At 38.4% G+C, this 16890-nt stretch overlaps 2 protein-coding genes across 9 annotated transcripts; one reads left to right on the top strand and one right to left on the bottom strand.

Moving 5' to 3' along the window:
• Positions 1-7904: 7904 nt before the first annotated feature.
• On the top strand, positions 7905-10205 carry LOC122093825 (disease resistance protein L6-like). 2 transcript variants are annotated; one of them, XM_042664333.1, is made up of 4 exons: positions 7905-8653; positions 8905-8956; positions 9681-9770; positions 9865-10205. In XM_042664333.1, the coding sequence occupies exons 1-4, from the start codon at positions 8169-8171 to the stop codon at positions 9904-9906; spliced, it is 669 nt and encodes a 222-aa protein (XP_042520267.1). In that variant the 5' UTR covers positions 7905-8168; the 3' UTR covers positions 9907-10205. The 2 variants fall into 2 exon arrangements, with proteins under 2 accessions (XP_042520267.1, XP_042520266.1); XM_042664332.1 differs by having other exon boundaries at positions 7911-8653; positions 9878-10205.
• A 438-nt stretch (positions 10206-10643) lies between these two features.
• On the bottom strand, positions 10644-16596 carry LOC122093824 (disease resistance protein RUN1-like). Of its 7 annotated transcripts, XM_042664327.1 has the most exons (8): positions 15995-16593; positions 13902-15030; positions 13279-13563; positions 12696-13196; positions 12006-12571; positions 11463-11758; positions 11269-11366; positions 10644-11055 (listed from the first exon to the last, which is right to left on the bottom strand). In XM_042664327.1, the coding sequence occupies exons 1-5, from the start codon at positions 16510-16512 to the stop codon at positions 12047-12049; spliced, it is 2958 nt and encodes a 985-aa protein (XP_042520261.1). In that variant the 5' UTR covers positions 16513-16593; the 3' UTR covers positions 10644-11055; positions 11269-11366; positions 11463-11758; positions 12006-12046. The 7 variants fall into 7 exon arrangements, with proteins under 7 accessions (XP_042520261.1, XP_042520264.1, XP_042520262.1 ...); XM_042664330.1 differs by having other exon boundaries at positions 10644-11366; positions 12508-12571; positions 15995-16596; XM_042664328.1 differs by having other exon boundaries at positions 10644-11384.
• Positions 16597-16890: the final 294 nt, after the last annotated feature.

The following is a 16890-nucleotide window of genomic DNA, read 5'->3' as shown; positions in this document are numbered from 1 at the left end:
CTGAGATGTCCTTCTACCCCGAGGTTCGTCTATTTGCCCGGTTGGTCCAGTTCAACCTGCTCCCCAGAGGAGGTCATCGGAACCAGGTGGGTTTCATGGCGGCTTTCATTGCGTTCTGTATTTACATGGCTGCAGAGGGAGGTGTCGAGCACTTGTGCCTCCCCTACATCATTCTCAGGATGATGGAGCACCACACTTCCCACCCTGAGGATGGAGGATTCCCCTACGGCAGGATCCTCACCGGGATCTTCGAGTCCTTCGGGGTGACCCTGAGCGGCGAGGAGGGGAAGACTCCGGCTGATAGGTTCGACAGGAGTAACCTCCTGCGGATGGGTCTCCATACCCTCATGGATACACCCCCGAGATCAGGAGCTCAGAGAGGTAGGGGTAGGAGGGCTGCCCCTATGGAGGATGTCCTCATGGAGGAGGAGTCCAGTGAGGAGGATGAGGACTACGTTCCTCAGGACGAGGAGGATCTGGTGGGTGGTGGCATCCCTGAGGAGGCGCCTCAGGAGTCGAGAGGCCCCGGTCTTAGTTCTTCCAGAGCTACAGCCTCACCACATAGAGCCCCACCACCTGGGAGTGGTGCATACGACTTCGAGGGCATGATGTCCTCCATGCGGGCCTTGCAGGATGGCCAGGTTCAGCTACTGAGACGGTTGGACGAGAGTGCCTCCAGGGAGGAACGCATCCTGGAGAGGCAGGCCACTTTGGAGAACTCCTTTCTCCAGCTGGGCCAGGACTTGAGCACCACGGCTAACACCATGTCTGCCGACTTTGGCCGACTACAAAGGGCAGTACGGCTAGTGAACGCGAGGTTCGATTACTACGACCACCGCCTCGACGTCAACTCTAGGCCTTCGGTGAACGTGGTGATCATCGATGACGACGACGATGACCAGTGAGGGCTTAGCTCGCCCACACCAGTTGTTTATCAATTTTCTCTTTTTTTGTGTAGACCTTGTTGTACATTTCATTTCTTCTCATTCCTTGTATTTATACTATAACTGGACTCATTGTGGAATAATATATTTTGATAGCGATTTTTGTGGTGCATTCATATGTGGAATACTTGTGTAGTTTAGTTGTGGTGTATTTTGCTTCTTGTGATCATTGTTATATCATATTATCTGTTGTTTATCAGGTATTTGTGTGTAAAATTTTTGGAAATCACATTTTACGCCGTTATACTGCCGAAATTTCGTCAAACTAGTACGTGATAGGTTATATCACCAATCTAATTACTTTTTATCTACACTCACGTATGCCATGAATGCAACATATAATGCAACTCTTCTTATACTTTCTTTCTTTGGCTTTTAACTCCTTAAAGTTTTTACCTTAACCCAACCCCATTTCCCTATTATAGAGTCTACGGAATTCTAATGGTATGCTGTGAGTGGAGCAGAGCATCACGCTCTGATACCACCGTTTGTCACACCCCGTTCACATTGAACCGGGCCAGTGACCGAGTTAACACCGGTTAACCCAAACCTGCCAGGATCATCAGATACTGTATTCCACCACGGCATACACACAACTAATATAAGCTCATCAGATCAGCGGAAGACTAAGTTTTACCTAAGAATATCCCATAATACTTGATACCCGAATTGTGATACAATAATTATATACATTTGGGCCCGAAGGCATGATATTTACACAATAAAAATAAAATTCAAATATCAAGTACATAAGGGAATCCACCAAAACAATCAGAGTACACAGCTCGGCTCGGTATCAAGGCTAGAGCTCAGCTCGGCATCAAGGGTTGAGCCCAGCTCGGCATCACATAGAAGAGCTCAGCTCGGCCTCAGAAGTGGAGCTCAGCACAACTCTCGCACGAGCAGTCAGTGCCGTGCTCTAACTCCTCAGGGGTCCACAAGTCCTCTTCAGGAAACTCGACTGTGGGACCCACCCCATGCTCCTCAGATGTATGACCTGTAAAATCATCTAAAAATGGGTGCACACGTGGGATGAGCTCACTAGCTCAGTAAGTGGTAAGATGGACCACACAGTAGTCCACACATCAAAACACATCATATGCACTACATGCCATGCTATACATTTTAAATCACATCCACCTAAGCAACATTACTAAGTCATTGGTTTTAGTGCTACTACAACCACAGTGCGTGTATACTCCGGGTACGAGCCGCGAACTCTCTCCCGCGATACGTCCATAGGGCTATCGGAGAAGGCCCACCGTGAGTACTCAAAAAAGTAAAGACAATGCCATCCACCGACTCTCAACAGAAATATAAATGACTGAAAATAAAGGTGCTGACTCCAGTAATTTAAAAGCAGTACGATTGGCCCTCTTGAATGTACCACCGGGGTTGCCGGCTATCCTACATGACCCGTCGGGCATTATGTCGAACCGCCACAGTGACCCGACAACCACGACCACTGCTTCCCCCCTAATGATAACCCAACACCTTAACCCCTGTTGGGAAGGGTCGTAGCACGGGATGGTGAAAATCCTAATACTGCATGCTCCTATATGACAATAGTACGATTGCATAGTGCCTCTGTGTCCCATTCCACGGGCCACCAATGCACTCGTTTTCAAGCCGACTACGGCATCTAGTCTATCAATGCATCATGCACCATGATGTCCACATTCAACATATAAACATATCATTCAATTGGCATTTAGAAAGTAAACATAGCACATATGCATTACACAATGCTCAAGAACAACTTCAAACCCTCCAAATCACTTCAAACCCACAATGCTTCTTCCACCTTGTCAATACCTCTTCAAATCCTTCAAGATCAATACATAAATCATCCATTAAACCTTAGATTCATCATTTCAAAGGGGATTTACAAGATCTCAAGAAACCCTACTCGAATCAAGGGTTTAAGCTTGGGTATGGTGAATGTTCAAAGAACCCGACTTTGCTTACCTCCAAATGTAGATCTAGAGTTGAAGATCACTCTCCCGGCGCCGGAATGGGAAGATCAAGCTTTGGCGCCGCTGAAATCCTTCTCTTCTTCCTCTTCCTTCTCTTCCCTTCTTCTTCTTCCCTTTCTTTTCTCTCTCCTCTTTACTCTTCTCACCAACGTACGGGTGTCATAAATGAAAAGTAAATAAAGTCATAAAGCTATATATATAATTCCTAATTAAGTGAACAGTGCACATGGATGGGTCACTCAGGTGGGTGGGTGCACCCACCTGTCCGCCCACCTGAGGGCCAAAGCTTGAGATTTTGACAGAGTTCGGGCCTGGCGCGAACCCCACCCCTGGCATACGATGTAGCATACGTATATACCTTAAAATATGGCTATAATACCTGCTTTATCCGTACATGGCCTTATGGTAGGTGCATGTACACGGCTTGGGCACTCCCATCTCTTCTGGCACTGGCTCGGACTTGTCGAGCCAGTCGGTGTTTAAGGTCACCCTTGCCATCATAGCCCATAAGGAACCCGCTCTAACTCCCTCTGGTTTGGTTCCTGCACGGTTAAACCGGGTCAACCGCAAAATCAGACCGGGTTTAAAAAGTAGGGTATTACAAAGCATGTATTCCATAGTCCCCTTTAAATACCTCATCACCTTCTTTGCTGCAACCCAATGATTCATGCCAGGATTACTCACATATCTGTCTAACATACCAACAGCAGAACTGATGTCTGGACGAGTATAAGTCATTGCATACATAAGACTCCCTACTGCGGAAGAATAGGGAATATCCTTCATTTGTGCTCTTTCCAGATCATTCTTTGGGCATTGATTTAGACTGAACTTATCTCCTTTGATAATGGGGGAAACACCTGATTTGTAATGCAGCATGCCATATCTTTTCAAAACTTTATTAATATAGGTTTTCTGTGATAGCCCAAGTATCCGACGAGATCTATCACGAAATATCTCAATGCCGATAACGAAAGAAGCTAAACCCATATCTTTCATTTCAAAGTTCTTAGAAAGAAAAGTCTTTATATCACTCAACAAACCAAAATCATTATTAGCAAGTAAAATGTCATTCATATATAAGACCAGAAATATAAACTTACTCTCACTAAGTTTCAGATATATACACCTATCAAAGGTGTTCTCAATAAATCCAAAGGAAACAATGATATGGTTAAATTTAATATACCACTGTCTGGAAGCTTGTTTAAGTCCGTATATGGATTTCTCAAGTTTTCACACTAGATTTTCTTTTCCTTGATCACTAAATCCCTCAGGTTGGTTCATGTAGACTTCCTCATCTAAATCCCCATTCAAGAATGCAGTTTTCACATCCATTTGGTGAAGCTCTAGATCATAATGAGCTACTAATGCCAATTTGATTCTCAGAGAATCCTTCTTAGAGACAGGAGAGAAGGTTTCATGGTAATCAATGCCTTCTTTCTGAGTGAATCTCTTTGCAACTAGTCTAGCTTTATGTCTCTCAATATTACCCTTCGAGTCGCGTTTGGTTTAAATACCCATTTACAACTAATGGCCTTAAAGCCCGTTGGTAATTGAACGAGATCCTAGACATCATTGTCACTCATGGACTTCATCTCATCTTTCATGGCATCTACCCATTTAAGAGAATCATTATCGTTTATGGCCTGTGAAAAGGTTAATGGGTCATTCTTGATTCCAATATCAAACTCTGATTCTTGGAGATATACTATATAGTCATCAAGAATAGCAGACCTTCGAACCCTCTGAGGTCTTTCTTGAATTTTCAGTTGAGAAACATTCATAGTATTATCAGTGGTAACTACATCATGGAGTCATACATCTTCAATAGTTTATTGTTCCATATGATCATTTTCAATAGTTACCTGTGGGACAACATCATCATGATGAATATGTACATCTTCTATAGTTTGTTGTTCTACTAGATCATTATGAACAGTCACCCGTGGAACGACAATGTTATCACGATGTACATAAGTCGGTAAAGAAATTTGATGTTCTTCAAATACCACATTACGTGGTTTCTCACTCCCACTAATATTACCATCCTCTAAGAATCTAGTAGTTCGAGTTTCCACAATTCTAGTACTGTGAGTTGGTGCATAAAACCTGTAACCCTTTGACCATTGACAATAATCAATAAAGTAACAACTTATGGTTTTAGGGTCAAGTTTTCTTTCATGTGGATTGTACAATCTAGTTTCAGCAGGACAGCCCCATACATGTAAATGCCCTATACTAGGTTTCCTTCCATTCTATAACTCGTAAGGAGTTTTAGGAACTGACTTACTAGGAACCCGGTTCAAGATATACACAGTTGTTTTTAATGCTTTGCTCCACAAGAATTCAGGCAATGAGGACTTGTCAGTTTTCTTTTCCTTGTCATTAGACTTTGGATTGGAGGCTTTCTTTGATGCATTGTTCTTTCTAAAATTTCCTCTCTTCCTTTTATTCTGGTTGGATACAAAATTGACCTCCTGGCCTCCCTCGTCATTCAATCTCCTTTCTTCTTGGACGCACATACTCTGAAGTTCATTCAGAATCCACTTATCTTTATTTGTATTGTAGTGGATATTGAATGCTCCAAAACGAGGAGGAAGTGAAGTCAGAATGATTTGGACAAGGCAACATTCATTCATTATCAATTCGAGGGGTTTTAGTTGTGCACAGATACTTGCCATTTCAGAGATATGGTCCCCTATCCCATTAGTACCAGTATACTTCATTGTTACTAGTTTGGTCATCAAAGTCCCAGCCAAAGATTTATCAGTAGTAGCAAAACGGTCCTCTACATTGATTAGGTATTCCTTTACATTTTCAGAAGTTGGTATGGAGCTTTTCATAGTCTTGCTAATCGTCTTCTTGATATATAAAAGGCAAAGACGGTTGAAACGCTCCCACCAATTATGTAATGTAACCTCATCATCAGTGCTCTCATCAGTGAGAGCAGTAGGTTTCTCATTACGCAAGGCATAATCATGATCCATGGCAGCAAGGTAATAAATAAGTTCTTCATGCCAGTTATTAAAGTTTGATCCATTCAAAAGTGGCACGTTATTCGAAATAGGGATAGGTGTTGAACCTATGAATAAGAGTAAATAATACATGCATATCAATCATCAAGCTTTGAGTTTCAGTAATAGAGTATTAAAATTCTAGAAAAGTAACCTATTACATCATTACAATCTATCCTGTGGGATCGAGATAATAACACGCTAATGGTTCACTTTACATTAGATGGAAGACATCATTAGGGTAAAAAAAAAATTTTAAGTCATCAAAATGATCAAATAAGATGTATACCTGTGGATATTCCCATCCCATTTAACTGTTAAACTATCATATATAGATCAACACAGTCAATCAAGAATGTATATCTGTGAATATTCCCATTCTATCTTGACCGTTACATAACGATCATTATAAGACCCTAAAGTTTGAAATTTAAATTGAATGTGTGATACGATTATGTTTAAGACCAACATATATAATTATTGTGATCAAGAAAAATGTGTACCTATGGATACTCCCATTCAACTTAATCATATAATCATTGATGCCCCAAACACATTTAAAATTGAGAATTATACACTTTCAATTTAAATTTAACATAAATTGTCATCCAAGCATCATAGGTATTCTAAAATAATGCATAAAGACATAGACAACATCTATTTCTATCTATTTCTACCATAAAAGTATTCTAAAAAAATAAAAATTCAGTTGGTAATATAGAGCATAAGTAGAAATAGATGTACAATCCATGAAATATGTACAAACTTAAGTAGAGAGTACAAAGAAACCATATTTATTATGATTAGAATAAGAAATAAGGCATAAAAAGAATATGAGCTTATATAATGGGTTATTTCATTAAATCCCATAATATGGGCTTTCATAATGGGTTTAGTTTATTAAACCCCACATATGGGTTTATTTTTATTATTATTTTTTTTTTTTTAAGTAGGGTGCCACAAACCCAAAACCCTAAATTACATTATACAAGATAAACCCTTGGGTAAAGTATAACAAATAAACCCTAATTTACAATTAGAGTTTAAATCTTTTCAATACTTGTGAGTCCCATACAAATAACATAAAAAAGATTTTACAATTGTTCGTATAATATTGGTCATGAATCATATGGATTAATATCAAAATTAATACAATTCATCCCATTCAAGCCGATCCGATCAATCGGATCATACAAACATAATATGGGTCGAGTATGTCATGAACAGTAATCGGCACTGTTCATGAACAGTGTCATGAACAGTAAACCTAACCTCACCCACCTTTAACATAAAATGGGTACTATTCATGAATAGTATTAAATACCATTCATAAACAGTACTCTCCCTGTGATTCAAGAACGTATTGGCGTAACCATACACCTCCGATACCACTTGAAGGATATTATTCCTATTAATAACAATAGATAGGATCGTGCCATACAATCATTGAATCACAAAATTAAACAATAAGGGTCGACGCATACCGTTCACCATCGACTGTGAAGAATTTGTCGCCATTATATTCTTTCTGTATCTTTATTCCTGCAATCCCGATCACGGACTCAATGGATCTTCTAGGTTTCTCCCACTAGCTTCCTTAATGCTCTCTTGGTGATGGAACCAATAATGAGATTAACCTTAAGGTAGGAGGAGGACCTAGAGTCCTATTATATAAAGTTTTGCCATCTCCCATCAAGGTGTGCAAATTAGGGTATGACTCTATTCCCTAATTTGACGAGGAGTGGATTTTCTATTTAAAATTCAATTCAATGAAATTAATATCGATCAATAACTTAATTGGTATATGAAATAATAATAAAAAATATTCTAAAGAATATTCTTACAGTTACGATTCAACTTCTTTTCTTTTCTTTTCGGGAAGACTAAACGGACTCATTTTTTTGATGGAATTGATCGTAACTTTGACTTTGCTTTAACTTCAAACTCACCAAACTAAATAACTTGATTGTTCTAAAAGAAAAAACAAAAGAGTCAGGGCTGCTTTCGATAGTGACCGTGACGCGTTTCCATTATCTATGGTTTCCTGGAAGGCATGCGGGAGCTGTCTAGTACTTTCCCAATGAACTTCGAGACCAACAAAGTCAATGAACTCTCCATTTCAAGCTATATGTCCTCAATCGGCACTCATTCTGCTATTTCTTTAAATTAGTTGAGCTGTTCAATACAAATCAAGAGCTAGAGTTCCTTGAACATCTTATCTTCTCCGCAACATGGCGGCACTAGGCTCTGTTTCCTCCGCAGCTGTGTCTTCTAGTTACGATGTGTTTCTCAACTTTAGGGGCAAAGATACTCGCAATAACTTCACTGCTTTCCTTAACCAAGCTCTGAAAAACTGTGGAATCAATGTCTTTATGGATACTGTAGGTTTGTCGACTGGAGATGAAATTGGCCCAACCCTTCTTAGAGCGCTCCAGAGTTCCAGAATCTCCATCGTTGTCTTATCCGAAAATTATGCGGGTAGCAAATGGTGTCTGATGGAACTTGCTCAGATAGTTCAATGCCAAAGATCCAACGGTCAAAAGGTCTTGCCAATATTCTACCATGTTGACCCATCTGACATTCGGCAGCCGACCGGAAGATTTGAAGAGCCGTTTGAAAAACATGAGATAAAATTTGGGCGAGATACTATAGACAGTTGGAGGGAAGCTTTGAGAGTGGTTGGAAATTTCAATGGAGTAATTGTCGACCAAAATATGTAAGTCTCGATCTCACAAATTTCTTCTCAAAATAGTCTCATTATTATACCCCCTACCCTACTTCGCATATAAAGACCCATATTTCCCATTTTATTCACGCCAAATTCTCGTTAGTGTTCAATTCTGATTTTTTTTTTTTTTTGACATTTCTGAATGCTTTTCAGTTCATTAAATATATTAATGGTTTACTTAATATTTTTTCGTCTCATTAATTATTGTGGTTTTCCTTTTTTATATGAAATGATTGCAGGGATCAAGCAGAAGTAGTTGACCGAGTTGTCAAAAAAGTTTTAAATGAATTGGTTAGTAGCTTGCACTTGGCTGAATATTAAAATCTCATTGGAATAGATTCATATATGTGGTTACAATGGATTTTCAGTCCATCTTACCACATGGTAGAGTGAGAGATATTGTGATAAAGAAGGGAGAAAGTTCACTACCTATATTAGACTATATAAGAACAGTGATATCTCACATGGACGAAGATAATTGTAGGTCATCTTGTGCCGCTGAGTTTTAGGCCAAGAATGAGGGCCGGAGTCAAGCAAAAGGACTCAGGGCTGGATTGGAGTTTTTAAAAATCTGGCACCAACCCGATCCTGTTGCGTGCAGACCCAGCTAGAGCTGATTGCGGTTCTCATTTTGTAATAAGCTCTAGTATTTTTATTTTTTTTTTAATGAATTTTTTTTTTTTTAAATACCCCCCCCCCCTCCCCCCTCCCCCCAAAAAAAAAAAAAATCTTTTTGAAGGATTATGATTGGTTTGTTGGGAAAACAATGAAATTAAAGTTCGGATTTTAAAATCATAGGTTCCAATCACCTATTCTTTGTGAAGAAAACCTACGACATTGAAATCAGTTAATAGGAATTCATGGTAAAAATTATTACCTTTTGGAGGTTCAAGATTGGTTTTTTTTTTTTTATTTCTGGTACAGGTTCATGATTTGTTCAGAGATTTTTACTTCTATGTTTTGCCTCTATTGATTTTGACCTACTTTTTGTTGAAAAATTATTTACTCCTTGCAGGTTCCTAACTCGAAGTTTGAGGAGCTAATGCAAATGGTGAAGACTTTCAAGGAATTTGTGATCAATTCCAGTAAGCGCATTACAAGCCTGGTAAGCTTGCTTTCATGAATTTTTATAAAGGAAGGAATCATTTCAATTTCAATTTCAATTTCAATTCTAACTTCGTCAACCATGTACCTAATAGCATATTTATGCAGGAGACGACCACATCTCATCGAGAAGCTAGGATAATCAGGCTTGAGGAGGCAATCGTAGGACGCGACCAGGAGATTAAGAGGTTGAGGGATGAGGTGGCTAGTCTCAGGTTGGGACCTTCGCAATAGGAGTTGGTCACCATGAGTTGATCCGATAGCTAGAAGAGTGTTTTCTCTCTCAGTTTGTCCTGTTAGTTCAAAGTTCTCTAGATGATCATGATTCATGGTATAACACTCAATGTAAACTAGTCTCCAAATGGATGATCTTTTACACAATTTGCTTCAAGGTGTATTCTACTCATCTACTCGGAAACTAATTCACATTTTATTCTATCTTGTGATTTGACTAAAAGGATTTGGGTTGCAGGGTCTGGATTTGAGTACTGAAAATAAACAATCAAATGCATTAGATTTTTCACCAAAAATCATTGCTGAATTAATTGTTACTTTCATTTGTTAATAGCATCTCCATCATCACAACAGAAAGAAATTTTCCTTAGCTTGGATTCAATTACTTACCATTTTATGATTCTAGTCTTCACAATCATTCACACATCCATGATCTAATTAATGAACTTACTTTGAATAACCAAGTAGACTGCCTATGGCTTGCTACCAATGCTCATGGCAGATACTTTGGCTGTGCAAGGAGACCTCTTCGACTGGTTCATACATAAAACAGTTCCTGGTCTTATACCACTAGAGATTATTACCTTTCTTGGTCAGCAAGAACATTCCCTAGGCCCTCATGTTATAAGAATCACACCACTAAGATAATCCCCCATAAAACTATGCATTTACGTTATCAAGTCCATTAAGTATTAACTAACATAAAATATACCCTGCTACTGAGATATAACAAGAAGTAACTAAGAGCAAATGAGTATATATATATATGAATTCTATGTTTTACCATTTTATACCACAAAGGATGCATCCACAAACAGCAACAAAGTACTTCAGGAATATTGTTGAATAACCCCAACATAGGAAGAAGTTCTGATTAATCATTGAAACATCGCTCCTCCGGATTGGACAATGTGAAGAAATCTGTTATTTTAGCCTTTCGCTGGTTAGGTTTCTGGAACAAAAGCTTCCAGAATTTTACTCTACAATTGGGTGTCAAGTCATCCAAATATTTTGATTTACACAAGTAATTTGATTAACACTCGGCAAACTTCCTGCATTTTAACTGCCAAAACTTCAAAAGTCACATAATAAGGGACAGACAAGTTCCTTTTCTTATCACAAAACTCCACACATTCTGTTTCACTAATTGCCACACTTAACTGTCAACATATTCAGTATAAAACTTACTGAGATGGTAAGCCTGATTTTCTATGCTTGGTGTCCATTACTCTAACTATTTTATTTGTTAATAACAGCTCCATTACCATTATATACCACAAAGGATGCATCCACAAAAAGCTGGGCTTACGCAACAGCATGAACAAAGTACTTGCACAATTCTCTTCATTTGGATGTTCTGTTCCTGAAATGGATTTCATCACTGATTCATCAAATTAATAGACTAAAAATGAATGTGGAAAATAAAATTTATTCAACTATTCGAATTGGTAGTTGGCACCTTTTAACAATCACGAAACTCCGGAATCAATAGCAGTCTCATCATCATCATCATCATTGTCAATAAGTCTCTCCATAACCTTCAATATTCCCCCCACCCTTCCTACTCTGTTTTCAAGAACAATTTTCTCAAGAGCCCTTGACAGCGCCTCAACCATCCTTTCTTTTCAACAGGATATGGACAAGCTACCTCAACCCTCAACAACTCCTCTTCAACTCGAGGACTTACCTCATCCTTATCAAGAATAAATCTTTCAATAGCCCTCAACTGTGCCTCCTTAGGAACATTGTTGGATCCTGCAACCCCAAAATATGAAAAACTTCAGATGAAAGCTATTGTTTTATATTCATATAGAAAAAAAAAAAAAAAATATTTTTTATTTTAAAACTATTGTTCTATTCCTCCTCTCCACTTCTTCAATATCAGATGGAAACCCTTGAACATCACAGTCAATATTTGGCTGTTGGCTCAGCATTTGCTCCAGACTGGATCAGTTAATTAATCTCACTTCACAGGGGGTTAAAGCCAGGCTAAGAGAAGAACCTGATGCTTCATCTTCGTTGTCTTGAAGACGAGCTCTCATTCTAGGCTTCAGTATCTCCTCTACCACTTCTTCCTGTATTACCAGAAGGAGATGCCTCAACATCTGACCAATTGAAGAAATCTGCTACATTAGGCTTTTTCTGGTCAGGTTTCTGGAACAAAAGCTTCCAGAATTTTACTCTAGAATTGGGTATTAAGTCATCCAAATACTTTGATTGACGAATATATAAAATCTCAATAGCATCTTTTCCTTCCAATGGAATCCCAAACCAGTTGAAGCCTTTGAGATGGTGAATGTAGATTATATTTGTACGAGTAGTATATTCAACATCCTCAATTCTCAGTGTATGACGACATCTAGCTGTTTTATCATTTCGGCGGATAGAAGCCAAAATGTCAAAATAGATGGTTTGTGGCTGATGCTGTTTGAATTTCAGATTGTGCTTTAAGTCAGGTGGGAATTCGAAAACAATGCACAGAACTAAGGATAACCCCTTCTTACAGATCCCATCATTAGCATTCAAGGAATAAATTAATTCTTGTGTACACTCCGGTGAAAGTCTTCCCTGCAAATCAGAAGAAAGGAAAGGTAAGGAAAGGAAAGAAGCTGTCAATCATCAAAGTCATAAACTAGTTGGCATTTTCTAGTGATTCCAATTGTAGTAGGGGAAAACAAGATAGTGAAAGTACCTGGCCATGTATCTTTCTTGGAGTATTTGTCAAGTTACAGCATTGTGTCGCGTCCAAATCTTCAAAGGATCTTACTCCCTCAAGGCCTTGAATCTCTTCCAACTTCTCGCAAGAATCGACAGATAATCTCCTCAAAATTTTCAGCCTTGACAAATCCGGTAGTCTTACCAATAAATAGAAATGGCTCACATCTAATACCTCAAGATTCTCTAATAGTCCAACACCATCTGGCAATTCCTTAATTTTTGCAACATTACTCAATTGGAGCTCAACCAAAGATTTTAGATCACAAATGGACTCAGGCAATTCCTCTAGTGAGTCACACGATTCAAGAATAAGACTTTTGAGCTTACTCAACTGCCCCAAGGATTCATCTAACTTATCCAATGATCTGCAATATCCAAGATCTAATCGCTCTAAACAAGGAAACCATGAAAAGTTTGGGGACTTAGATCGATATCCACAATTACTAAGATTTAGAACCTTCAGATTTTGGAACTGCTGTCAAACAAATAAGGAGAATATAAGTAATATCCATAAAACTTAGCAATCAAATGAGAAAAGAAAAAGTCAAATGTTATACCTTATTTTCATCTTGAGGCCTGATATTCCAAGCTTGTTTGATTGTGCTAAATGATAGATCGAGATGAACTAGTCTCTTATGATAAAAATTAGTTGGTAGAATATCCAAAGTACAAGTATTCCATCTGAACCATTTTAGTGCAGAAGGAAGGCATGAAAAGTCTACCATGAAACTTTTTGGATTAATGTTGAGGAATCTTAAATTGGACATCCTCTCAAAATTTTCACCAGTTAAAGGAATCAGTAAGTCAGAGGGAATGTCGATTCCTTCTACTCTGTCAGTTCCCTACAATAGAAGTAATCCAAATTGAAAACACCCAAAAAAAAAAAAAAAGAGGGAGGGAGAGAGAGAGAGAGAGAGCAAGAGAACGAAAAAAGAAAATAAAAAGAATGAGTAGGGATAAGGCCCTTCACCTGTCATTTGGAGTGCCTTAGTGGTTGTTGAGTGTGTCTACATCATTGACCAAAAAAATATAAAATGTCGAGCATTATTGAATGCGCTATGCTTTTTTTCTTCTTAGTTACAATATATATTTTGTTATAATGTCTTTGAATTACTAGCTAACCCACCCCCCCTCCACACACACACACACACACACATAGAGTTATGATCTTAGGTGTTACCTTGTTTCCTTCTAAGATCTCCAAGACGTTGTCGTGAGACCACAACCTACTACGCTTGCCTGGCTCTCTAAAGCTTTCTTTTGAGACAATTTCCCTTCCCATGTCTCGAAGTTGATCTTGCATCCTCAAGTAGCAACCACCATCCTCATTAGATTCAAATTTAATAAGGTTCCTGTTAATAAGTCTGTGTATTGCTGATTTAGGATAAAAGCCACAAGCTTCCCAAATGGAAATTACAGTTTTTTTCTCCCATCCAATGAAAAAACATGCAGCATCAAGAAAAATGGCTTTCTCGTAATCACCTAGATTATCATAGCTTATCTTCAAGCTTTCGTAGACCTCCCTAGGAGCATTTTCTCTCAATTGTTGTATTATACTTTCCCACATTTCTTTACTTCTTACATATGATAGGTAGGAACCCAACACCTCTAGAGTCAAGGGCAAGCCTCCGGAATAACTTGCTATAGCACGTGAAAGCTCCATATACTCTTCAGGAGGTTTGACATTTCGAAAGGCACGCAAACTAAAAAGTTGAAGAGATTGGCCTTCACCCAATTCTTTAGGTCGATATATTTTACCTTCATCAATTTTAGCCATATTTAGAATATTCTCATCTCTTGTTGTTATAATGACCCTACTTCCTTGACCAATCCAATTTAGATCGATAGCTAAAGCATTGAGTTGGGAAGGATGATCCACGTCATCAAGAATAAGAAGAACATTTTCTATCTGAAGTCTTTCTTTTATCCACTCTTTTCCTCTATCAACACTCAATATTTCTCCCTGAACTTTTCTTTTGGACATACTATAGATAAGTTTCTCTTGTAAATAAACTAATCCATGTCGCAATACTTCTTCTCTGATGTCTTCAAGAAAGCATTTCTGATCAAAGCTTTCAATGATGCAATTGTAGAGAGCCTTTGCAATAGTTGTCTTCCCAATGCCACCTATGCCACATATTCCAATAAATTGAACATCTTTGGAACCAATATTTAGTAAATATAGCAGATTCTTTAAATGGGAATCTAATCCAATACAGTAATTAACATCACTCATCGAGAAAACGTTGTGTATGCATGTTTCTTTTAAAACCCTTTCAACAAGAAGCTCAACCAGCTTTGATTCATCCCTGCAATTATTCAGTGAAAAGAAAATTTTAAGTTTTTCAATTAAATGAAAATCAATAATTAATTATGAGCAAAACTAATATTTTAATATGAGCAAAAAAATGAAACATGCATCCCTATCTAAAATGTACTCAATGTCGCAAAATATACACATCATTAAAATTATTTGAAACTAGATTTAATTTTCTTCGCTTTTATTTTTGAAATATATAAATTTATACCTGATGCAGCAATGAGGACTTATGAAAGAAGGAGGAAGAGGGGAGTTGGCCAGGGCAAGGACAGCTAAGGGCCACACGATTTTGCTTTGATGGGATTTAGTAGTTTCTATTTGCAATAGTTTCTATTTTCAGTAGTTTCTAATTTCAGTTTTAGTAACTAGTAGACTTTCTATTTTTTGATAGTTTCTAATTCCAGTTTTTAGTAACTATTTTAGTTTCTAAATTGTAACCTCTCCCAAATAAAGAGGAGGGCTCCATAAGCCTCCACGATTTTATGAACAAAAAATAGGTTGCTGCTGTTGCTCCTCTGTGAGACTCTGCTGTGTGTCTGATCACAGTGAAGGGTTGATGTTCGATCCGACGACTCCTTGCCGGGGGGGTGTTGGGATCTTCTTCAAGTAATCTTCTTCTTCTTCAAGGTTGTTTTTCAAGGGCTCTATTATTGATCATCGAACCAGGCTTGGTTAGTCTAACTATCCCAGTCTACATTAATACCCTTTTTGCAGACCTCATGGCATGATGTGAGACAATTAAGTGTTGTTATATGGTAGCAAAAAATATGATCACAAAGAATACTACCGGTAGAAAGAAATCTGATTTGGAAATCTAAAAATGAGTTCCATAAACAAATATTTCCTCTTGAATCCTACAAAATAAACTTTGTTTGGACCTTAAGATAAGGTAAATGACTATTTCTTTTTCTCTTGATTAAAGAGGGAAAAAAGAAATCTGAAATGAGACTTACCCATTTTCGACTTCTTTGAGAACCCATCCCTTCAGATTCCCTACCTCTCTCAAAGCTTCCTTCCAACTATCCACAACATGAGGAGCGAAATTCCTTTGATGTTTAAGAAACACTTTTTTAAAACATCCGGTTTGATGACGAACATCAGAGGGATCAACATCGAAGAATATTGGCAGAATAATCTGACCGTAGTGTCTACGGCAATACAGCATCTGGGCAAGTTCCGTCAAGCACCAATTGCTATTGGCATAGCCTTTAGAGAAAACAGGAATAGAGACTTTGGAGCGTTGGATTGCCTTGACAAGTGTTGTTCCAAGCTCTTCTCCTTCCCACAGTTTGTAGCTATCCATAAAGACATTGACCCCTTCTCTTTTCAAAGCACGGTAGAGGTGGCCAGTGAAGTTTTTGCGAGTGTCTTCACCCCTGAAGTTGAGAAACACATCGTAAGGTGAAGATCCAGCGGTGGAGGTGGAGGTGGAGGTGGAGGTGGAGTAGGAAGCCTCGGCCTGTCCTGCCATGGTTGAAGTCTTGAAGAGAAAGTGCTGAAGGACCTCTTGTCTTCTCTATTATTTGGTTTGTAGTCGCAGTATGTGTGGGGATCTGAGGTCGGTGAGGTATACATTTGAAAATTGAATTTTTTTTTGGTTATAATTTGAAAATTGAAATTACCATTTACGTTTCGAACTAGGTGTGGAAAACGAGGAGCCGACAGAAATGCAGAGAAATAAGTGTTGGATGTTGGTGAGCGTTTAGATAACTATGGGTAAAATCTATCACCATTCAAAAACAGGAGCCAAATCTATGGGTAAGACTCCAGCGATCACCACTCAAGAAAATAAGTGACAGTCTCTCAAACACGTTCAACAAAAAAACTAAAGCATCGGTGAAATCTATAG

Source organism: Macadamia integrifolia, chromosome 11, assembly GCF_013358625.1.
Source record: "Macadamia integrifolia cultivar HAES 741 chromosome 11, SCU_Mint_v3, whole genome shotgun sequence".
NCBI lineage: Eukaryota > Viridiplantae > Streptophyta > Magnoliopsida > Proteales > Proteaceae > Macadamia > Macadamia integrifolia.
The sequence above is the reverse complement of the archived record's forward strand: the minus strand, read 5'-3'. Positions and strand labels throughout refer to the sequence as shown.

What these genes read in the sequence shown, in the direction of transcription:
- LOC122093824 (XM_042664328.1), bottom strand. Translation starts at nt 16,512, where the DNA reads ATGGCAGGACAGGCCGAGGCTTCCTACTCCACCTCCACCTCCACCTCC. An exon ending in CTCAAAGAAGTCGAAAATGG is followed by an intron (nt 15,031 to 15,994) that starts GTAAGTCTCATT and finishes GAATAATTGCAG; the next exon opens with GGATGAATCAAAGCTGGTTG. An exon ending in AGATCTTAGAAGGAAACAAG is followed by an intron (nt 13,564 to 13,901) that starts GTAACACCTAAG and finishes CTTCTATTGTAG; the next exon opens with GGAACTGACAGAGTAGAAGG.
- LOC122093825 (XM_042664332.1), top strand. Translation starts at nt 8,169, where the DNA reads ATGGCGGCACTAGGCTCTGTTTCCTCCGCAGCTGTGTCTTCTAGTTAC. An exon ending in AAAAAGTTTTAAATGAATTG is followed by an intron (nt 8,957 to 9,680) that starts GTTAGTAGCTTG and finishes TACTCCTTGCAG; the next exon opens with GTTCCTAACTCGAAGTTTGA. An exon ending in GTAAGCGCATTACAAGCCTG is followed by an intron (nt 9,771 to 9,877) that starts GTAAGCTTGCTT and finishes ATATTTATGCAG; the next exon opens with GAGACGACCACATCTCATCG.